Consider the following 25,751-nt stretch of genomic DNA (forward strand, 5'->3'; position numbering starts at 1 on the left):
GGGGTGAATAGATCCAGGCCGCGGAACAAATGGCCAAACCAGGCTGTGGCACAGAGATCCAGGCCGAGGAAAAACGGTTCCTGTGGCAACCCGAGCAATACAAGCTAACACTCGCGCCAAACCCAGACAAAGAAAGACAAGCGGGGCAGCCATTTTCCCCGATCTCCTGGTAGGCGTGCGCAGATAGTGGGCGAGAGATTCCTTCCAAAGCCCCGAGAGTGTGCGCACATGTTGTCCCACAGAGAGGCAGAGTGTGGGCCAAAAGCGGAATCTCCGGGCCGCCCCAGCACCCTGGGAAAGCCACGCACGGAGAGGGAGCGAGAACTAATTCCAACGCTGGAACTTTTCCGTGCGGGAGGGGGATTCACTCAGAGGGTGAGGCAGCTGGCCTGATATCCTGGTCAGCGCGCACGGAGAGTGAGCAAGAAATTCCTCCCAGCACCTCAGGAGTGTGCGCCCGTGTTACGCCACAGAGGGGCATAATCAGAGGCCTCTGTGTGGGCCGAAAGCAGAATCTCCGGGCCGCTCCAGCGCCCTGGGAAAGCCGCGCACGGGGACGAAGCGAGAGCCAATTCCAACGCCGGAACTTTTCTGTGCGGGTGGGGGTTTCACTCAGGTGAGACTGTTGGCCTGATATCCTGGTCTGCGCGCAAAGATAGTGAGCGAGAGATTCCTCCGAGTGCCTCGGCAGTGCCCGCCTGTATTATCCCACAGAGGGGCAGAGTCAGGGGCCATTGTGTGGGCCAAAAAGCAGAATCTTGGGCCGCCCCAGCGCCTTGAAAAAGCCGCACCCGGGGACGGAGTGAGAGCCAATTCCAACGCTGGAACTGTTCCGTACAGGTGGGGGGTTTCACTCAGAGTGTGAGACTGCTGGCCTGATATCCTGATCTGCGCGCGCAGATAGTGGGCGAGAGATTCCTCCAAGGGCCTTGGCAGTGTGCGCCCGTGTTATCCGACAGAGTGGCAGAGCCAGAGGTCTTTGAGTGGGCGGAAGCCTCGCCTAATTATGCTAGCAGCTCTGACTGACTGAGCCTTACCCAGAGCCCTGTGCTGAGTGGGAATAGAGTAGGGAGTTGCCAGCTCTTTGAGCCTCTTACTATCCAGGCAGAGGCAGCAACAACCCCAAAGCTGGATTATCAGGCTACTAATTGAGGAAGGAAAGACTAGGAGAAAGGCTCCAGGAACACGGACTCTCTCACTGGCGGAGCCTATAAATGCTAATGAGCCTCGACTGCCAACGAGACTGAAGCACAATACACGACATCGCCATAGAGACTTATCAACTGCAAACCTCTACCTGAGCGTGCCAAAGGGGCAGAACCCAAGGTACAAAGTCACCGACCAGGAAGAGGGAGAGAAAAGAAAAAGCAGGAAGATAACCTCTCAAAATCAAGAATAATACACAGACTTTATAGCCTATCCCATTTTATTATATTTGTTCGTTTGTTTCTCTTATCTTTATTGTTGATATTTTTTATTCCTCCTCCAATTTGGTCATTTAACACTCTGCCGGTCTTACTCTTTCCTCTCCTTGAACTACACTACCCATAAGTGTTACATCTCCCATTATCTTTTCTTTCCTCTTCCTTTCTATGATGGTTGCACTCCAAAAACCTTAACTCTCTCTCTCTCTCTCTGTATCTCCTCTTTTTTCTTCTTTTAGTGGTTCCCTCTTTTTTCTATCTCACTCTTTCTTGTCTCCCTCTATATTACTTTCTTCCTTTCTCCTTTACGTCTCCTCTCATTCAAACATCAGTAACGAACAATATCTTATCTGGGACTGAAACATATCTTTGTGGCATTTTGGGGGGTTTTTACTTCACCTTTTTAACACACTAGCAGTGCTGCCATCCCTGGCTCTCCATTTTATCTAGTTCTTGTTCCACTAAATAGTAATTTTTTAATTTGTCCCCCCCATTTTCCTGTTTCCCTCTTATTCCTTTCATCATAACTCTTAGTCAACCAACACCTGAAAGCAAATCATTTTATTCTTGACCCAATTTTTTTTCTTATTTGCTTTTTGTGGGTCCATACGCCCTTTTTTTCTTTTTTTTACTTTTTTGCCCCTGTATTACTCCTCCCCAATTCAGGCCCTCCATTACAGGCATTGTTTGTTCTATTTAATACAATATAATTCACAGTTCACCACAAGATTTTCTCAAGAAAGAGGAACGAGGAGAGGAGAGAAAAAAAGGAAGGGGGGGAAATAATTTCTTTTTTTTTTATTTTTATTTTATTTATCTTTATTTCATTATTAATTTTTAAAAAAAAAAACTTTTTGATTTTTTTTTAACTTTTTATTCTTTATTAAATCTCAATACTATCAACAAAACCACCCTCAGATGCCATTAAGGAAGAGAAAATCGAATATCATGGATACAAAAGAAAGAAAGGTAACACAGCTGGATGAGGAAAAATCTATGGAGAAAAAATTTAATATATTGGAAACCTTGGAGCTAAATGACAGAGAATTTAAGATAGAAACCCTAAAAATCCTCCGAGATATACAAGAAAACACAGAAAGGCAATTTAGGGAGCTCAGAAAACAACTGAACGAACACAAAGAATATATTTCCAAGGAAACTGAAACTATAAAAACAAATCAAACAGAGATGAAAAACTCAATTCACGAGCTGAAAAACGAGGTAACAAGCTTAGCTAATACAACAGGCCAGATAGAAGAGAGGATTAGTGAAATAGAAGACAAGCAACTTGAGGCACAACAGAGAGAAGAAGAAAGAGACTCAAAAGTGAAAAAAAAATGAGATAGCACTACAAGAATTATCTTGACTCCATCAGAAAGAATAACATAAGAATAATAGATATATCAGAGGGAGAAGAGAGAGAAAATGGAATGGAGAACATAAACAAATAATAGATGAGAACTTCCCAAGCCTGTGGAAAGAACTAAAGCCTCAAATTCAAGAAGCAAACAGAACTCCGAGTTTTCTTAACCCCAACAAACCCACTCCAAGGCACATCATAATGAAATTGGCACAAACCAATGACAAAGAAAAAATTCTCAAGGCAGCCAGGGAAAAGAAGAATACAACATATAAAGGAAGGCCATTAGATTATCATCAGATTTCTCAGCAGAAACTCTACAAGCTAGAAGAGAGTGGACCCCAATATTTAAAGTCCTGAAAGAGAGGAACTTCCAGCCACGAATACTATACCCATCAAAGCTATCCTTTAAATATGAAGGAGAAATAAAAACATTCACAGATACAAAAAAGATGAGGGAATTTATCATCAAAAAAACCCCACTCCAGGAATTACTAAAGGGGGTTCTCCAATCAGATACAAAGAACAAAAAAAAAACAAAGCCACACGTAAAAGCTCCAAGAAGAACACAGTAAAACCAAATTTAAACTGTGACAACAAAAAGAAAGGGGGGGAGAGGATGGAGATTAACAGTAGCAAAGGACGATGGAGTGCAAAAGTACTCACAAAATAGTGCGCTACAAAGAACAGGGTAGGAACCCTTTTCATTACTTAAAGGTAACCACCATTGAAAAAACCACCACAGAAGCACATGAGATAAAAAAGATAGCAACAGAGGAAAGATGTATGGAATACAACCAAATAAAAACAAAAGATAGAATAACGAAAGAGAAGGATCAAACAAGACACAAAACTAACAGAAAGCAATATATAAAATGGCAATAGGGAACTCACAAGTGTCAATAATTACACTAAATGTAAATGGATTAAACTCACCAATAAAAAGGCAGAGTAGCAGAATGAATTAAAAAAAATCCAACTGAATGCTGCCTACAGGAAACACATCTAAGTAACAAGGATAAAAACAAATTTAAAGTAAAAGGCTGGAAAACAATACTCCAAGCAAATAACATCCAAAAAAAAGCAGGTGTAGCAATACTCATATCTGATAATGCTGACTACAAGACAGCAAAAGTACTCAGAGACAAAAATGGCCATTTCATAATGGCTAAGGGGACACTGAATCAAGAAGACATAACAATCCTTAATATATATGCACCAAACCAAGGAGCACCAAAATATATAAGACAGCTACTTATTGACCTTAAAACAAAAACTGACAAAAATACAATCATACTTGGAGACCTCAATACACTGCTGACGGCTCTAGAACGGTCATCCAAACAGAGAATCAACAAAGATATAGTGGCCTTAAATTACAAAACACTAGAGCACCTGGATATAATAGACATCTACAGGACATTTCATCCCAAAGTGACTGAGTATACATTTTTCTCCAGTGTACATGGATCCTTGTCAAGAATTGACCATATGTTGGGCCACAAAAACAACATCAGCAAATTCAGAAAAATCGAAGTTGTACCAAGCATATTTTCTGATCATAAAGCCTTGAAACTAGAATTCAACCGCAAAAAAAGAGCAAAAAAATCCCACAAAAATGTGGAAACTAAACAACATACTTTTAAAAAATGAATGGGTCAAAGAAGAAATAAGTGCAGAGACCAAAAGATATATACAGACTAATGAAAATGACAATACGACATATCATAATCTATGGGATGCAGCAAAAGCAGTGATAAGAGGGAAGTTCATATCACTTCCGGCATAGATGAACAAACAAGAGAGAGCCCAAGTGAACCACTTAACTTCCCACCTTAAGGAACTAGAAAAAGAAGAACAAAGACAACCCAAAACCAGCCGAAGAAAGGACATAATAAAAATCAGAGCAGAAATAAATGAAATAGAGAACAGAAAAACTATAGAAAAAATTAATAGAACAAGGAGCTGGTTCTTTGAAAAGATCAACAAAATTGACAAACCCTTGGCAAGACTTACCAAGGAAAAAAGAGAAAGAACTCATATAAACAAAATCCAAAATGAAAGAGGAGAAATCACCACGGACACCGTAGATATACAAAGAATTATTGTAGAATACTATGAAAAACTTTATGCCACTAAATTCAACAACCTAGAAGAAATGGATAAATTCCTAGAACAATATAACCTTCCTAGACTGAGTCAAGAAGAAGCAGAAAGCCCTGGCCGGTTGGCTCAGCGGTAGAGCGTCAGCCTAGCGTGCGGAGGACCCGGGTTCGATTCCCGGCCAGGGCACATAGGAGAAGCGCCCATTTGGTTCTCCACCCCTCCGCCGCGCTTTCCTCTCTGTCTCTCTCTTCCCCTCCCGCAGCCAAGGCTCCACTGGAGCAAAGATGGCCCGGGCACTGGGGATGGCTCTGTGGCCTCTGCTCCAGGCAGTAGAGTGGCTCTGGTCGCAACATGGCGACGCCCAGGATGGGCAGAGCATCGCCCCCTGGTGGGCAGAGCGTCGCCCCATGGTGGGCGTGCCGGGTGGATCCCGGTCGGGCGCATGCGGGAGTCTGTCTGACTGTCTCTCCCTGTTTCCAGCTTTAGAAAAACGCAAAAAAAAAAGAAAAAAAAAAAAAAAAAAGAAGAAGCAGAAAGCCTAAACAGGCCTATTAGTAGAGAAGAAATAGAGAAAACCATTAAAAACCTCCCCAAAAATAAATGTCCAGGCCCTGATGGCTATACCAGAGAAATTTTTTGTTTTTTTTCCTGAAGCTGGAAACGGGGAGAGACAGTCAGACAGACTCCCACATGCGCCCGACCGGGATCCACCCGGCACGCCCATCAGGGGCGACGCTCTGCCCACCAGGGGGCGATGCTCTGACCCTCCGGGGCGTCGCTCTGCCGCGACCAGAGCCACTCTAGCGCCTGGGGCAGAGGCCAAGGAGCCATCCCCAGCACCCGGGGCAATCTTTGCTCCAATGGAGCCTTGGCTGCGGGAGGGGAAGAGAGAGACAGAGAGGAAGGAGGGGGGTGTGGAGAAGCAAATTGGCGCTTCTCCTATGTGCCCTGGCCGGGAATCAAACCCCGGTCCCCCGCACACCAGGCCGACGCTCTACCGCTGAGCCAACCGGCCAGGGCCTATACCAGCGAATTTTATCAAACATTCAAAGAAGACTTGGTTCCTATTCTACTCAAAGTCTTCCAAAAAATTGAAGAATAAGCAATACTTCCAAACACATTATATGAGGCCAACATAACCCTCATACCAAAACCTGGCAAGGACAACACAAAAAAGAAAACTACAGACCAATATCTCTAATGAATACAGATGCTAAAATACTAAACAAAATACTAGCAAATCGAATACAACAACATATTAAAAAGAAAATACATCATGATCAAGTGGGATTCATCCCAGAATTTCAAGGATGGTTCAACATACGTAAAATGGTTAATGTAATACACCATATCAACAAAATAAAGAACAAAAACCACATGATCTTATCAATAGACAAAGGAAAGGCTTTCGATAAAATACAACACAATTTTGTGTTTAAGACTCTCAACAAAATGGGTATAGAAGGAAAATATCTCAACATGATAAAGGCCATATATGATAAACCATCAGCTAACATCATATTAAATGGCACTAAACTGAAGGCTTTCCCCCTTAAATCAGGAAAAAGACAGGGTTGTCCACTCTCTCCACTCTTATTTGATGTGATACTAGAGGTTCTAGACAAAGCAATCAGACAAGACAAAGAAATAAAAGGCATCCATATCGGAAAAGAAGAAGTAAAGGTATCACTTTTTGCAGGTGATATGATCCTATACATCGAAAATCCCAAAGAATCCACAAAAAGACTACTAGAAACAATAAGCCAATACAGTAAGGTCACAGGATACAAAATTAACATACAGAAGTCAATAGCCTTTCTATATGCCAACAATAAAACATTTGAGAGCGAAATCAAAAGAACAATCCCCTTCACGATTGCAACAAAAAAAATAAAATACTTAGGAATAAACATAACAAAGAATGTAAAGGACTTATATAATGAAAAGTATAAACCATTGTTAAGGGAAATCAAAAAAGATATAATGAGATGGAAGAATATACCTTGTTCTTGGTTAGAAAGAATAAATATAATCAAGATGGCCATATTACCCAAAGCAAAATACAAATTTAATGCAATTCCCATCAAAATTCCAATGACATTTTTTAAAGAAATGGAACAAAAAATCATCAGATTTATATGGAATTATAAAAAACCCCAAATAGCCAAAGCAATCCTAAGGGAAAAAAATGAAGCTGGGGGCATTACAATACCTGACTTCAAACTATATTATAGGGCCACAACAATCAAAACAGCATGGTATTGACAGAAAAATAAGACACTCAGACCAATGGAACAGAATAGAAAGTCCAGAAATAAAACCACATATATATGGTCAAATAATTTTTGATAAAGGGGCCAACAACATACAATGGAGAAAAGAAAGCCTCTTCAACAAATGGTGCTGGGAAAACTGGAAAGCCACATGCAAAAGAATGAAACTCGACTATAGCTTGTCCCCTTGTACTAAAATGAACTCAAAATGGATCAAAGATCTAAACATAAGACCTGAAACAATTAAATGCATAGAAGAATACATAGGTACTAAACTCATGGACCTGGGTTTTAAAGAGCATTTTATGAGTTTGACTCCAAAGGCAAGAGAAGTGAAGGCAAAAATTAATGAATGGGACTACATCAGACTAAGAAGTTTTTGCTCAGCAAGAGAAACTGATAACAAAATAAACAGACAGCCAACTAAATGGGAAATGATATTTTCAAACAACAGCTCAGATAAGGGCCTAATATCCAAAATATACAAAGAACTCATAAAACTCAACAACAAACAAATAAACAATCCAATAAAAACATGGGAAAAGGACATGAACAGACACTTCTCCCAGGAAGAAATACAAACGGCCAACAGATTTATGAAAAGATGCTCATCTTCTTTAGCTATTAGAGAAATGCAAATCAAAACGGCAATGAGATACCACCTCACACCTGTTCGATTAGCTGTTAGTAGCAAGACAGGTAATAGCAAATGTTGGAGAGGCTGCGGAGAAAAAGGAACCCTCATACACTGTTGGTGGGAATGTAAAGTAGTACAACCATTATGGAAGAAAGTATGGTGGTTCCTCAAAAATCTGAAAATAGAACTACCTTATGACCCAGCAATCCCTCTACTGGGTATATACCCCAAAACCTCAGAAACATTGATACGTAAAGACACATGCAGCCCCATGTTCATTGCAGCATTGTTCACAGTGGCCAAGACATGGAAACAACCAAAAAGCCCTTCAATAGAAGACTGGATAAAGAAGATGTGGCACATATACACTATGGAATACTACTCAGCCATAAGAAATGATGACATCGGATCATTTACAACAAAATGGTGGGATCTTGATAACATTTTACAGAGTGAAATAAGTAAACCAGAAAAAAACCAAGAACTACATGATTCCATACATTGGTGGGACATTAAAACGAGACTAAGAGACATGGACAAGAGTGTGGTTGTTGGGGGGGGTGGTCGGGAAGGAGGAAGAGGGGAAGGGGGAGGGCCACAAAGAAAACTAGATAGAAGGTGACGGAGGACAATCTTACTTTGGGTGATGGGTATGCAACATAACTGAATGACAAGATAACCTGGACATGTTTTCTTTGAATATATGTACCCTGATTTATTGATGTCACCCCATTAACATTAATAAAAATTTATTAATAAACAAAACCAAAAAACAAAAAGAAAACTTGGAACTAAATTATTTTCCCATGAGAAAAAGAAACAAAGAACAAAACAAAAACAAACAAACAAAGAGAATGTGAAAATAAGTATGTGAATGAGTATAGAATAACAGAGGCAGGTACTGAGATAGCATGAAAGGAGGGAAGGGTAGCATGAATAATCTGTCACCGGTGAAAAAAGAAGAGATTCTATTTACCTTTCAACTAAATGAACACCACAACCCCAACTATACTGCATATTCCTCATTATTCCTCCAGATACATCATCATCATTCCTGTCTCTCTGCTTTTCTTTGCCTAGAATACACTTCCCCTCACTTTGTCCACATGACATATTTTGACTCATATTACTTTCATAGCCTGATCCCTCTCTGAAATCTTTCCTAACAAACCCCATAACCCTAATTATTCCCTCCCCATTCTGTAAAATACCAGCTAAAATTGAATTAATTGCTCCTTTTACAATATCCTCACAGCACCTTGTATTTCCATAATAGAAATTGTAAAATTGGAAAGATCTTGGTTTTGACTCTACAACTCAGATTTTACAAAAGTCTTTGAAATTTACTTCCTAATTTCAGCAGTAATTTCAAAATGTGAGACCTTGGAAAAGTAAAGTGTTATTACCTATTATATCCATTATTGTATATGTTTATTCCTTTAGAAAAAAAAACTATTTTAGAATCTTTCAAAGGAAGAATAAAAGATTATAGGGAAGTATCAAAGAAGAGACAGAGACGAATGGTAGAAAGATGTTAGAAAATAGTCTAGTTTCTGATCTTCACTTGCTTAAAAGATAAGATAACAAAGGTGACATAAGAGATAAAAGTAATTGAGAGAACAGTAATTTTAAATAAAGTGAAGTTTAAAGGCTTCCTATAAAATAGCAATCTTAAACTATAAACAAAATTGATAATAGGAGGAAATTAAGAATGACAAAAGGGGAAGATACTCATTTTGTTCTCTACATACTTTTCTATTTTAAAACATTTTTACTCAGAGTTCAGTATTTTAAAATGTAAAGCTAAACGCGGGCTTATCTGGTTTGAGCAAAAGCTCACCAGCTTAAGCCCAAGGTCGCTGACTCGAGCAAGGGGTTACTCGGTATGCTGAAGGCCCGCGGTCAAGGCACATATGAGAAAGAAATCAATGAACAACTAAGGTGTCGCAACACGCAACGAAAAACTAATGATTGATGCTTCTCATCTCTCCGTTCCTGTCTGTCTGCCCCTGTCTATCCCTCTCTCTGACTCTCTCTCTGTCCCTGTAAAAAAAAAAAAAAAAAAAAAAAAAAAGTAAAGCTAAAGAAACACTTCTAATAAATAAAAAAAAATAAACTATATATATTAACCACAGTTTGAGATGCTGCTTATATTTTAAAAATGATTTTATATATAATTTGGAGAGTGCATAATTGTTGGCATAGAGGAAACAGACACCAGTTTGCAAATGGACCAAAGAACAACACTATTAATGCACCACATTTGCTGTGTTTCCTCCTCAGAAGTACAAGCTACAATTATCATTTCATACTCCTAACATCTGTACAAAGCCAGTAAGATTGCTACTCTTTCCTTTTTTCACTTGTACAAATAACAAAAACCAAGCTCTTAATATAGTGGTTCCTATTCATAAAGGGTTGCTAAGGCACAAAAGGTTCAAGACATGTGCCAAAAATTACATAGTTGACCTGAGTTGCAGTCAAAACCAGAAACTAAGTTTATAGATTCAAGACAAATACTTGTTTGAAATACCCTGAACTACTTTTTCAGGCTCAAAATGCACTTACTAAATTACATACCTTTACTATTTCCATACTCAATGTTTCTTTTAAACTAAAATGGTATCTAACATAATAAAGGTAACTTTCAGAAATTAGATTAAATATAGGAAAAAAAAACAACAAGCAGACTTATTTTTCTGCTATTTTCCAGAAATGAAACTAAGGCTATGTTGAATAAGCCCAGCAAAAGTAGGTTTGATGACAGCACTGATTCAACGAATTTTACTGGATAAATATGTTTGTTAGGTTAAATTAAATCCTCTGCTAGACCTTAGTTATAATGTACATTAATTCTTATATTCAATATCACAGTACATCACACTAGCTAATAATTTTATAAAAGGACCAATTATTTAAAATAATTTTGAAAATTTATTTAAGGTAAGAAAACCCAGGATTTTGTAATAAAATGAAACTGCAGTAATAAACAAGACACTAAAAACATTAACAGACCAACACAATGACCACTAGGTGTCACTCTGATATAAAGTTCTTGGCTGCCTTTAGGTTTGCTTTTTATACTTTGAGTCTTCCTAGTAATAACATAAAAAACTGCATTATATTATTTAGCATCTTTTTGCATGTTTATATTTATACATACATAGAAAGACCAGTATTTATCCAGTTTCTTAATTAACAGTAAGATGGTCTTACTGTAGACCTTATCTATAAACTAATAATTATATTGCAAGTCACATAAAATAAACTGAGTCTATTTTTTAAATTTCTTATGGAAGGCGAATTAATGTACATATAAATTATATACATGTGCTAATTTATCTAGCCATTTAGCCTCTCAGCAGGTACTACTTGGTGCCAAACACTGTGTTTAGAGAGAGAATTTGAAGAAAAATAAGACCTGGTCGTTGAAAAGTTAACATTCACAAGAGAAACCTGAAACAAAAAGAAAGAGTAAGATGTTTTAAAATCCATTTACTAAGTCCAAATGACATTTTATGAGGGCATAGGAGATGACTCAACTTAACTATGTCCACAGAGATCAAGAAAGACCTCAAAAGGGGAAATAATTATGTGAGATATTCAAAGGTGACTATTAGTTTTCTAAAAAACTAAAACAGGAAAGGGCAAATGAAATAGAATATAAGCTATAAGGACCATTAAAAGATAAATGAGGATATTTATAGTCTAGAAAGATCACCATAGGACAATTATGTAAAATACAGACTAGAAGAAACTAAAAAAAAATGAAGATTTTAATAATTCATGAAAGAAACTAATTCCTGAATTGGAATAGGGAGGTCCAAAATAAAGGAAGAATTCAAGTGATACTATAATAAAACTAACAGCTCTTAAACAATGAAACACAATGAAAGGAGTAAAAGAAGAAAGAATTTCCAATAACATACCAAATATCCCTGAGTATACCTCCCATGGTGATGCTTATTAACAAAACAAGCAGAGAAGGTGCATGATTCTCTGATAGCAATGTAATTTAATTCATAATAAGAGAATATAATCCAGAACAAATAAAAAAGTCAAAAAAAGAGAAGCAGGAGAAGGTGCACAGTGTACAATAACAATATCTGACTTATAATTCATTTTGAATCATTTTTCATTTACAATGTATTTGTAACTATTTAAATGATTAATATTTTTTTAAACAGAATGATGATTTGACTGCTTCTACTCTACCATACTTCAACTTTTACAGTGATTTACAAATCCAATATATTACAAAATGTGATCCCTGGAAATTCTACCACACATTTCCATAACAAAGCTTTAAAACAGTTCCACAGTCATATTCTCCAACTTAAAATGGAATTAAAATATTAATATATATATAATCCAGAGAAGCCAGTGTTTCTGAACACCACTCTTGAAGTAAGTTCCGACTAAGTGAACCAATACAAAAGCAGTTCATATGATCAAAACATTCATGAACTTCCACCATATGCCAAATATTGCATCAACAAAAAGAATGAGGTCACTTTGAAATGAAAAACTGTTAACATTAACAGCTCAGCCACATGTGACATAAGAACAGTTAAAATTTATTTAACATAAGACTGTATTCCAGTTTTCTTAAAACAGACAAAAATCTGACATAATGTTAGATTTGCCTGACCAAGAGGTGGCATAGTGGATAGAGCATCGGATTGGGAGGCAGAGGACCCAGGTTTGAAATCATTTTAAATATCAACAAAGAGATATAAACTATAAAAAATAACCAAAAATTTTAGAGCTAAAGACTAATAATTTAATTGAATATTTCATTAAAGGGGTTCAACAACAGAACTGATCAATCAGAATAAAGAATCTATAAACTTGAAGACATTTAATTTGAAATTATCCATTCAGAAGAGAAAAGAGAAAAAGAGCATGAAAAAGAGTGAAGAAAGCGTAAAGGACTTACAGGGTACCATTAAAGAACTGATATATGCATTGCATTATGGGAGTCACAGGGGAGAAAGAAAGGGGCAGAAACTTATCTGAAGAAATAATGGCCTAACTCTTTCCAAATCCGGAAAAGAAAACAAATATACAATTTTATGAAACACAAAGATTTCAAAAGAGATGTACCCTAAGAAGTCTGCACCAAAACACTTTAAAATCAAATTGTCCAAGTAAAGACAAAAAAAAAAAAAATTGAAAGCAGCAACAGAAAGCTTCTCCACAAACTATCAACATATACTTCAGCAGATACCATGCACGAAAGAAGTAGGATGATATATTCAAAGTGCAGAAAGAAAACAATGCCAAACAAGAATACTAAGTCCAGGAAAACTGTCCTCTAACATTAAGGATTGTGTGTGTTGTATGTCTGTATAATTGAGTTAAAATAAATTTTATACTTTAAGATGTCTTATGTAAGCCCCATGATAATTACAAAAAAATATCTATAGAAGATACACAGAAGAAAGAATAGAATCAAAGCATGATGTTACAAAAAAAAATCAACAAACACAAAATAAGACAGCAAGGCAAAACACAATACATTAAAATTAATAATAATAATAAAAAGACAGCAAGGTAGGAAAAGAGGGACAAAAACTATATAACACAGGAAAAAAGTAAAATTGCAATACCATGTTCTTCCCTAACAGCAACAGAATACATTATCTTAGTGCACATGAAACTTTCTCCAAGATAGATGGTATGTTAGGCCACAAACAAGTCTCAATAAATTTAATAAAATTAAAGATTTTCCCAAATAAACAAAAATTAATAGAAAAAGCAGAAAGAAACTGCTATTGATTTTTAGCTTCATTATATTTTGGTTGGAAAACATACTTGGTAAAATTCCAATCTTCTTAAATCTGTTAAGCCTTGTTTATGACCTAATATGCCATCTATTCTGGAAAATTCACAAAATGTGGAAATTAAATAACTTATGCTTGAACAACAAATTGGTTAAAGAAGAAATCAAAAGAAGCAAGTGAAAACAGAAACACAACAGACCAAATCTGATGGGATGGACAGAAAGTAGCACTAAGAGGGAAGTTTATAGCAGTAAATATCTAAATTTAAAAACGTCTCAAATTAACAACTTACCTTTACACCTCAAGTAACCAGAAAAAGAGAAACAAACTAAGCTTGAAGTTAGCAAAAGAGAAGAAATAACAGAGATTAGAGCAGAGAAAAATAAAAATATCACTAAAACAAAAAGAAAAAAAAACACAAAAAACTAAGAGTTAATGCTAGAAAAGATCAACAAAATGAAAAAAATTTAGCCTAAACAACAACAAAAGACTCAATAAAATCAGAAATGAGCCTGACCAGGTGGTGGCGCAGTGGATATAGCGTCGGACTGGGATGCCGAAGACCCAGGTTTGAGACCCCGAGGTCGCGAGCTTGAGCGTGGGCTCATCTGGTTTGAGCAAAAGCTTACCAGCTTGGACCCAAGGTTGCTGGCTCGAGTAAGGGGTTACTCAGTCTGCTGAAGGCCCGCAGTCAAGGCACATATGAGAAAGCAATCAATGAACAACTAAGGTGTCACAACGAAAAACTAATGATTGATGCTTCTCATCTCACCATTCCTGTCTGTCTGTCCCTATCTATCCCTCTCTCTGACTCTCTCTGTCTCTGAAAAAAAAAAAAATCAGAAATGAAAAAAAAAAGACAGTATAAGTGATGCCACAGAAATAAAGGAATTATAGAAATTACTATAAGCAATTATATGCCAACAAATGGGATAGACTAGAAGAAATAAATTTATAGAGACATATAACCTACCAACACTGAATCATGAAGAAATAAAAAATCTGAACAGAACCTATAACTAGTATGGAGAATGATTCAGTAATCAAAAACCTACCAACAACGAAAAGTCCAGCACTAGATTGCTTCACAGGAAATTCTATCAAACATTTAAAAGAAAAACTAACATAAACCTTTCTTAAATTCTTCCCAAAAGTCAAAGGGAATGCTTCTAAACTCATTTTATAAAATCAACATTACCATGATACGAAGGCCAGACAGACACTAAAAGAACAACAAAAAAACCTACAGGCCAGTATCTCTGACAAGTATAGATTCAAAACTCAACAAAATTCTAGAAAAACATTCAACACATTAAAAACTATATACACCATGACCAAGTGGAATTTATCCATAGGATGTAGGGATAGTTCAACATGCGAATACCAATCAATGTGATGCACCAAATTAACACAGTGGAGGAGAAAACATCACATGATCATCTCCACAGATGCAGAAAAGGCTCGTGACAAATTCAACATCATTATGTGATCAAAACAGTGAACACACAGGAACAGAAGGAAATTACCACAACAAAATACAGGCTATGTATGAAAAGCCCACGCTAACATCATACTCAATGGTGAAAATAACTTTTCCTTAAAAGATCATGAACAGGCCCTGGCCGGTTGGCTCAGCGGTAGAGCATTGGCCTGGCGTGCGGGGGACCCGGGTTCGATTCCCGGCCAGGGCACATAGGAGAAGCGCTCATTTGCTTCTCCACCCCCCCCCTTCCTCTCTGTCTCTCGCTTCCCCTCCCGCAGCCAAGGCTCCATTGGAGCAAAGATGGACCAGGCGCTGGGGATGGCTCCTTGGCCACGGCCCCAGGTGCTAGAGTGGCTCTGATTGCACAGAGCGTAGCCCCGGAGGGGCAGAGCGTCGCCCCTGGTGGGCGTGCCGGGTGGATCCCGGTCGGGCGCATGCGGGAGTCTGTCTGTCTCTCCCCGTTTCCAGCTTCAGAAAAATACAAAAAAAAAAAAAAGATCATGAACAATGCAAAAAAAGATCATGAACAATGCAAGAAATGCCCACTCTCACCCCTTTTATTCAACATAATATTAAAAGTCCTAACCAGAGCAATTAGGCAACAAATAGAAATAAAAGACATCCAAACCAGAAAAGTAAAATAATCCTTGTTCGTGGATGATATAATCTCATAGGTAAAGATTCCACGAAAACAAGCAACAGCAAAAAACCCTATTAGAAGTAAAACATTTGGTAAAGTTGCAGTATATAAAATCAACATACAAAAATTAGTTGTTTCTATACACAAGCAACTAATAATCCAAAGAGAAAATTAAGAAAAGAATCTCATTTACAATAGCATTTTAAAAAGGAATAAAATAATAGAAATAAACTTAACCAAGGAGGCAAAACTCTTGCACAATGAAAATTACAAAACATTGCTGGAAGAAATTAAAGAAGAAACAAATAAATGGAAAGCATCATGGGTTCATGAACTGAGAGACTTAATAGTGTTATTATGTCCATACTTCCCAAAGTGACCTTAAGAGTCAATGTGATCCTCATCAAAATCCCAATGACATTTTTTACAGAAATAGAAAAAAAAATGCTAAACTTCATATGGAAGCAAAAAGAACCCTGAATAGCCAAAACATTCTTGAGGAAAAAGAATGAATCTGGAGACCTCACATTGCCTGACTTCCAAAACATTTTACAAAGTAATCAAAACAGCATGATACTGGTATAAACAGAGGCATACAGACAGACCAATGGAACAGGAGAACCCAGAAATGAACCCACACATATAGGTCAAAAGGATGCCAAATTTACACAATGTGGAAAGGATAGTCTCTTTAACAAATCATTCAGGGAAAACTGGACATCTATATGCAAAAAAATGAAGTTGGATCTTTACCTGAATTAAAGACTTAAATGTATCTGAAACAATAAAATTCCTAGAAAAAGGTCTACAACATTGGTTTTGGAAATGATTTATTGGATGACACCAGAAGCATACAAAATAAAAGTAAAAATTAACAAATGGGACTTCATTAAACTGATCATCTTCTGTAAAGCAAAAGAAACCATCAATAGAGTAAAAAGGCAAAATACAGAAGAAAATATCTGCAAACCATATATGTGATAGAAATCAATACCCAAAATATCTAAAGAAATCCTACAGTTCAACAGCAAAAAAGTATACCACCCAATTTAAATATGCACACAGGACCTAAATAGACATTTCCCCAAAGAAGACACAGAAATGATCAACATGAAAAAAATGCTCAACATTACGAATCATCATAAAAATGCAAACCAAAACCACAATGAGATATCATCTTCTACCTGTTAAGATGGCCGTTTATTTATTTATTTATATTTTTAAGTGAGAGAGGAGAGATAGTGAGACAGACTCCTGCATGTGCCCTGACTGGGATCCACCCGGCAACCCCGTCTTGGGCTGATGCTCATATCAACCAAGCTATTTTTAGCACCGGAAGCTGATGCACTTGGACCAACTGAGCCATCCTCAGCACCCAGGGCCACGCTTGAACCAACTGTGCCACTAGCTGCAAGAGAGGAAGAGAAGGGGATGGGGGGAGAGAAGCAGATGGTCATTTCTCTTCTGTGCCCTGACCAGAATCAAACCCGGGACGTTCATATGCCAGGCCAATGCTCAATCCACTGAGCCACTGGTCAGGACCTAAGCTTAAAAGAAAACAAAACAACAACAAAAATCTTTTTAAAAAAAACAAAGTAGGCCCTGGCTGGTTGGCTCAGTGGTAGAGCCACTGAGTCTGGCGTGCAGGAGTCCCAGATTCGATTCCCCGGACAGGGCACACAGGAGAAGCGCCCACTGCTTCTCCACCCCTCCCCCTCTCCTTCCTCTCTGTCTCTCTCTTCCCCTCCCGCAGCCAAGGCTTCACTGGAGCAAAGTTGGCCGGGTGCTGAGGATGGCTCCGTGGCCTCTGCCTCAGGCGCTAGAATGGCTCTGGTCGCAACAGAGCGACGCCCCAGATGGGCAGAGCATTGCCCCCTGGTGGGCATGCCGGGTGGATCCCGGTCGGGTGCATGCGAGAGTCTGTCTGACTGCCTCCCTGTTTCCAACTTCAGAAAAATACAAAAAATAAAATAAAAAATTTAAAAAATTTAAAAATTTAAAGAAACCAAAGTAACAAGTGTTCGTAAGGATGAGAAGTTGGAACCCCTATGCAATATTGGAGGGAATGTAAAATAAAGCAGCTACTATGGAAAAAAAATACAAAAGTTATTCAAAAAATTTAAAATTGAACTAATACATGATCCAGCAATCCCACTTCTGGGTATTTATCCAAAATAATGGAAAGCAGGATCTTGAAAATGATTTGCAATTCCTTGCTCACTGCAGCATTATTCACAGTAGCAAAGACAACCTACTTGTCCATCAACAGATGAATGGATTAAAGAATGTGACATATGCATAAACTGGACTATCATTCACCCTCAAAAAAGGAGGAAATCCCTCACCCTCAAAAAAGGAGCAAATCCCATAATATAATGTAATATAGACCAATTTTAAGGATACTATACTAAGTGAAATAAGCCAGACACAGAAGGACAAATACTGAGTGATTACAATTATATGAGATATTTAAAGTAATCAAACTTACAGAAGCAAAAAGCAGAATGATGGTTGCCAGAGGCTGGTCAAAGGGGAAAATGGAAAGTTGCTGTTTTTTATCTGTGGAACAAAATTTTAAAATTTCTACTTGGCCCTGGCCAGTAGGCTCAGCAGTTGAGTGTCAGCCCCTACATTTAGGAGTCCCGAGTTTGATTCCTGGTCAGGGCACACAGGAAAAGCAACCATCTGCTTCTTTACCCTTACCCCTCCTCCTTCTCTAGCTCTCTTTCTCTTCCCCTCCTGCAGCCATGGCTCAAATGGTTCAAGCAAGTTGGCCCCGGGCACTGAGGATAGCTGCATGGCCTTGCCTCAGGTGCTGAGATGGCTTGGTTGCCAAACAATGGAGCCATTGCCCTAGATGGGCAGAGCATCGCCTAGTAAGGGGCTTGCCGGGTGGATACTGGTCAGGGCGCATGCGGGAGTCTGTCTGACTCCTTGCCTCTCACTTCACTAAAAAAAAGAAAAAGAAAAAGAAGTTCTACAGATCAGCTGTACAGCAATGTATATATAGTTAACAAAATTATATTGTACACTTAAAATTTTGTTAAGAAGTCAAACCATATGTGTTTCTTAACCACTATTTTTTAAAATGGGAATGTAAAGGAGAATATTTGGGGACACAGGGATTGGCATGGAGAGAAATGGCTGAACTAGAAGAGGAATTCAGGCAGAAGAAGGAACAAGTACATAGACCCTGAACCATTTCAAAGAACTGAAAGAAGCCCTAAAACTTGGGCACAGTGAGCATTCTAAAAACACAGAAAGTTTCTAAATGGTTTTAAAGAAGGGTATAACAATCTGATTAGTGTTTAGGAATGATTATTCTTAACAGCTTTGCTTTTCTCAGATATAAATTAATAAAATTAGGAAAGAACCTCTTTAAAAAGGAACAAAGCAGCCCTGGCCGGTTGGCTCAGTGGTAGAGCGTTGGCCTGGTGTGCAGGAGTCCTGGGTTTAATTCCCGGCCAGGGCACACAGGAGAGGCGCCCGTCTGCTTCTCCAACCCTCCCCCTCTCCTTCCTCTCTGTCTCTCTCTTCCCCTCCCGCAGCCAAGGCTTCATTGGAGCAAAGTTGCCCGGGCGCTGAGGATGGCTCTATGGTCTCTTCCTCAGGCGCTAGAATGGCTCTGGATGCAACAGAACAACGCCCCAGGTGGGCAGAGCATCGCCCCCTGGTGGGCATGCCGGGTGGATCCCGGTCGGGCGCATGTGGGAGTCTGTCTGACTGCTTCCCCGTTTCCAACTTCAGAAAAATACAAAATAAATAAATAAATAAATAAAAAGGAACAAAGTCAAAATTTCAGAAATATCCAGAATTTAGATTTAAGGCAAAACTAAATTAAAATTAATACAATTTCTGGTTCTACAATTAACATAGATCAAACAATCTGAACCAAACATGAGCTCAACATGGATTCTCTACAGAAATTTAGTAAAGTCTGTCTAATAAAAATGGCAGGTATATACTTTGAGTATTCTTTTAAAAGAACAGTGCTGGATAACCTGGACATGTTTTCTTTGAATATACGTATCCTGATTTATTGATGTTGCCCCATTAAAAAAATAAAATTATTATTAAAAAAAAAAAAAAGAACAGTGCTGAATGAAGCATTTATCCATCACAAGGAGGAGTGGCAGAAACAGGTCTTATTTCTTCTCTCTCCTAAACCATAGTATAAAAAGTAAGCAAGGTTCAGCTATAAAGTCAGACATGAAATGTACCTAGTGATTATGGTTTTTAAGCTCCTAGATGTTTGATCTGCATCTGTCTTTAAACTGTATCATATACCATTCCATATATGTGGAACAACAATACAAAATAATTCTCAAACTTACCTCAACTCAATACAATATTTAAAAATAGAATGCAATAATCTATATGGGAAAACAGTTTCAATTTGCTTTATTCCCTTCTTGTTGGCAGTCAACTCAAAGGAAAAAATATTAACCGAATGTTTAACTAATAAATTATTTATGAAGGCTTTATGGTAGGAAAAACCTTACCAACAGTACAGCTGTCTTCAAGTACCACATCAACATTTCTGTCTCTGTACTCAACCCTGAAGTCCAACATCCGAGGTTGCCTTTCTACAATTTGCCTAGATGGCATTACAGGTCGAAATGCCGAAGAGGAAGAGGGAGCAGGAGCTGGAGCTGGGTGACTTGCTGGATCAAATACAGGTCCTGGGATAGTTTCACCTCCATAGTCACTGAAATGTTGACATAAAAGAAGGATTATCATCAACCAAATCATTACAGATCAACACTAAGAACCTGCTCCATAACTGGTGTGTGTTGTTCTTCCTATCAAACTTACCCACCTGTGCATCAAGGTCTAACTTTAAGTTCTTCCTCCAGAAAATCGTTCCAAGGGACTGAAGGCCACATTACTCTCTGTCCCATCCTTGCTTTTCTACATCAATCAGCAGTATCATACATATAATTCAGCATTTAATTAATTTTTGCCTTATGTTGTTATAATATTGGTAAAACATTATTTTGAACTCTGTGATTTTATACTATATATACATATATACACATATATGGTGTGTGTGTATAAATTAGGAATCTTACTCTCAAATAATTTACTCATTCGTAAATAATGACTCATTTGATTCATTAACCCTACTTTTCACAAAAACTATTTTGAAACTTTACATTCCTTAAACTTGCATTTACCCCATCTCACTTGTAGTCTTAAAAGATATTTTTTCCTACTTTGCAGAGAAAACAGATGCCATAAAGAGAAAATTCCCTTACCTTTTTGACATCAAATCCATAAACTAACCCACGTATGTACTCTCTCTTCTTATAAAATAGAGAAGACATCACTCTATTTATGCCAAATCTAAAACCATCTTCTCGCTAGCTTTACATTATGAATTATTTATTATCCCTTCCTTTTCCAATATCTTCAACATCTTCTCTTCTGGATTCTTCTCAAAAAAATTTAAACTTGTTCAAGTATTTCCCTTCTTAAAAAATAAAAAGGAGCCTGACCAGGTGGTAGCGCAGTGAATAAGAGCATTGACCTGGGACACTGAAGACCCAGGTTTAAAACCCCAAGGTCACCAGCTTGAGTGCGGGCTCATCGGCTTGAGCACAGGGTCTCCAGCTTGAACGTGGGATCACAGACATGACCCGATGGTTGTTGGCTTGCGCCCAAAGGTCACTGGCTTGAGCCTAAAGGTTGGGGGCTTAAGCAAGGGGTCACTGGTTCAGCTGGAGTCCCCTCCCCCAGTTAAGGCACATATGAGAAAGCAATCAATGAACAACTAAAGTGCAGCAACAGTTGCTTCTCATCTCTCTGCCTTCCTGTCTGTCTGTCCCTGTCTGTGCCTCTCTTTCTCTCACTAAAAAATATAAAAATAAAAAAATAAAAAGAAAATCCTGGTTCTAAGGAAATTAATTATTTTTGTAAGGACTAAATGAGATAATGTGTATGAAAAGCTTAGCACAATGCCTGGTACCTAGTATGATGGCAAACTCAGTATATCCAAAGTTGTAACTCATTAATTTTTTCCCAAGCCTGATCCTTGTCCATTATTCCTCATATCAGTTTCCCAAGCCAGAACCTGCTGGCATTATCTTCAACCCCTTTTCAACTCCCATATCTAATCACTCCTTTCAATGTCATCTACTTTAGATTAGTCATCTACCTTTCCCCCCTGAAGCTACCAGCCTAGTTAAATCACTTTATTTTATATAGATTAATGCAAAAGCATCCTATCTAAACTCCCTGAATTTCATTCCTTCTCACCACTAGACTGAAATTAAAGACAGAACTGTCTTCATGTCATTTTCTTCAATACTCCTCTGCTCTTCCTATCAACAGTTAAAGTGGCATACAAGGTCCTGTATGATCTGAATCCTATCTACCTTTCCATTCTCATCTTGTGCTATGCTATCTCCATATCTCTATGCTAACAGCCACAACAACCTTTCATTTCTTGTCTCACCTTGATCTTATTTCATGAAACAAAGACTATTCCTTTTAAAACTGTTCTTTCCTACCCATTCAATGCCCAAATTCCATGCTTTTTCTAGCTAATTATATTTATTGTTCATATCTCAAACTGAATGTTTACCAAATCAGAGTATGTTTTACTATCTCAGACTAGTTCAAATTTCTCATTACTATCAATAACTATATATTTAGTTGCATAATCAATCATTTGACATTTAGGTCCCCACTAGAATGTAAGTTCCACAAGGGTGAAGCTGACATTTATGTTTTTAATAATTGTATCTTTGCCCTGAGCTCAAAATTTTATGAATATAGAAGGTGCTCCAATATCTGACAAACTAATGAGTAGAGGAATAATAATTAAGGAATTTGGTTTTTCTCTGACTTAATATATCTTATTTTATCATTTTTTTCCTTACTGGGAAAACAGGAATGAAAAGAACATATGGAATGCTTCCACTGGAACATTTTACATATAGATAGATAGATAGATAGATAGATAGATAGATAGATATAGATATAGATATATATAGATATATAGCTATAGATATATAGATATATGTATGTATATGTATCTTGCATCACCACAAGAACCACAAGTTCAGTCTAAAATATTTTTCTTCTCACCCAGAATTTAAGGAAAAACAATAAACTGGAAACCAGAATCAGAACAAAAAGAATGATGAAAACATGCCAAGTTAAGCACTGTTCATACAATTAAGCAGGATAAAATATTTACATTTACTTCATAATATTGCTTTAATCAGTATTTACCAAATTAGAGAGTATATAATTGATTTAGTGAATTATTATCAATCTCCTAGAGAATAGAATAAAATAGAATAGAATATAACAGAACAGAACACAATAGAATAGAAATTATCAGTATGTGTCACTTAATATTAGGACCAAATCTTGTTTCATAAAACTTTTTACTCTAATACATATCTGTACATGTGTATTTTGGATCCCAAGTATTTCTCATTGTAGGTTATAGTCAAAAAAGTCTGAACATGACTAGCTTAGCTCTTACCAGAGTTTAGGTACTAGAATAATCACTGATCCATAGACAAAACCCTATCCTTTCTCCCACTTGTTAGATTCAAAGAAAGTAATCTTGGAAGGAAGACATTGGAACAGAGAAAATGCCAAAGGCAGGAAAGAATGTCACTGTTGGGATCCAATGTGAGCTCCTAAGTATCTAGGAATAGAATCTATGCAATGATACTTCACATGTCTACATTTTGTCACAACTTCTTAGAACCCAAGAAAACAACTAAAGGTAGTAAAGCTGGTCATTGACTTACTGTTTTCCTAACTCCAAATTCACCATTCTATAGTCTATTCTTGATGCTTGGACTAGGATTCTACAAAATTATTTACAGGGTGGGGCAAAATAGGTGTATAGTTGGGAGTATGCAAAACACTGAATTTATTCTTATATTATTATATTGTACTATTTTCCACATGAATAAGTGTAAACCTACTTTTGCCTCATCCCATATTTCCCTTTGACATATTATTTCCTGATAAAGTTATGCAGGAAGGATACTCAAGATTAGTAATTAGGAACAGAAGAGGAACAACTTCCTTCTTCCTGTTTGCATACATTTCCATCAGCTTCATCCTGTAGGTCTGTCGCCCGCTTTTTCCCCAACATTTTTATAACCAACTTCTTGACATCCCCTCACAGATACCAGTAGTAGCTGAACAGTATGCACTCCAGACGTTTAATCCTCAGCGTCAAGGGTTCCCTGTGAGCTTCAAAATTCTGTTAGTCCATTTTTCCCTAGATCTAAGTGGTAATTTCCCAAAGCAGTTATTATATCTAGGTTATTTCCATTTTACTTTTTTTTTTCTCTCTTTTAGTCTTCCACACTTATTTAACCAACCCTTTATTAAATTCCCTGTGCTGAAATACCCTAGTGTGGTTTGATTTTCTTGATAATGGAGATGTCTCAGGAAACACAGGATTCAGGATCTGGATTGATTATGTCTCTGCCCTTCAGTGCACTGCTGAACTCCTTGTCAGTGGAAAATGGGATACTAGTGATCCAAGCCATAATAGAAATAATGATTAAATTATCACTGGCAGTGAATTATAATCACATGCCTTTGAAACAAATGTCCAGGAGGCCCAAATGATGGTCTGACTTGTCCATGATGGTGGTTATAATGACAACAAGGACTATAGGCTGCTTCTGATTCTAAAGGAGAGCTTACAGAAGAAAATAACCTATCTAGGGGTTTTAACTTTCAATTCAAGTCACAATAAGAGAATGACAGAGCTTCTGACATGGCCCTTTAAAAACTTCTTTATTTCTGTAACCATGGATATGATCCTGCTGAGAATTAGACCCAAAATTTAATTTTGCAGCTTGCATAATTAAAATGAAAGTTGAACATACAACTTTCTAAGTATTTCTTGTAAAAGTTAGGCACTGTTTTGGAAGGTGTGGGACCCTAAGACGTAAAATGAGGATTCCTCAGTAGAATCGAATGGTTAGAAAGGAATCCCTGAAGACTCTCTGAGTGTCCACCCCCATGACTGAAAAGGTTAGCTCCTTGCCCTTGACTGAAAACTATCAATACTCGAACCTGAGACAGGTGCCTTGAAATAGATACCTACTCTCAAAACCTAACTCTACCATTCTTTATTGCCTCCAAAACCAAATCTAGGCACACTCCAAGAAAACGAGTACAGTGTCTTAACTGAGAGAGAGTAACTTATATCCAAAAACAATTATAAGATTTTTCCTAAATTATATCAGCAAAAACCTAGGGATTAGGTAAAAAAATACATTTAAAGTGAATCTGACCACAAGAGTTTGGATAGGGCCAAATATAACATGTTTGCTTAAGTAGCTTCAAGTACCTCTAATAGTTTGCTTGCTGACTGAATGAAACTTAAGTCCCAAAGGAATCTACACTGAATAAGAAATAAATGCCCAAACTTTCCTGGCAAAAATGTAGAAGAAACCCAGATGCTTAGAAAAATACAAATGCTCGAGGAGATTTACCATGTATAAGCTAATTATAGACACATTCTCCTATTATATCGTCCATGAGGTCCCAGAGGACACTGCAGTCAAGCACTGAGAAATACATTAGTAAGATTATCTGAATTCTTGAAAAACCCTGTAGGGGTGTCTTCTCTGGGTTGGGAATGTCATGGCACCACTGAAAAAGACTCCCTAATGATCATGACAGATCTCAGAGTGCAGAGGTCAAATGACAGAATTTAGTAAGAAAAAGGTGGGAACAACTAGTTAATGGATAGCACAGACAAAAAAGAGGCAATCAGAAGATTTCAACCTGCTGAGATCTCTAATAGTACTTAATTGGACATGGTATTTCTAAGGAACAAAAGTAAAAGTCAGACTACTAAAATATTACTTGGTCTATTTATAGTAGAAACCATAGACCTGACACTCTAAATCCTAACTTCCCTAACCACAATGGAAAGTTAGAGTCACTTCCAGTTTCCAAATGCAAGTTCATTCATAGAAATAGTTTCTGGTGTCCCCAAAGAAAATTCAACAGAGCCACATGCATGTAACTGTAGAGTTTCCTCAAA

At 37.5% G+C, this 25,751-nt stretch overlaps 1 protein-coding gene across 1 annotated transcript in view; it reads right to left on the reverse strand.

Annotated features, from left to right (window-relative positions):
- Positions 1-25,751, reverse strand: part of FAF1 (Fas associated factor 1) — a 495,805-nt gene that overhangs the window by 326,986 nt on the left and 143,068 nt on the right. The window contains exon 4 of the mRNA XM_066376249.1: positions 20,212-20,417. Coding sequence (XP_066232346.1) covers positions 20,212-20,417 — 206 coding nt within the window. The remainder of the gene's footprint in view (positions 1-20,211; positions 20,418-25,751) is intronic.

The sequence above is a fragment of the Saccopteryx leptura genome, chromosome 3, assembly GCF_036850995.1.
Source record: "Saccopteryx leptura isolate mSacLep1 chromosome 3, mSacLep1_pri_phased_curated, whole genome shotgun sequence".
In the NCBI taxonomy this organism is placed as follows: domain Eukaryota; kingdom Metazoa; phylum Chordata; class Mammalia; order Chiroptera; family Emballonuridae; genus Saccopteryx; species Saccopteryx leptura.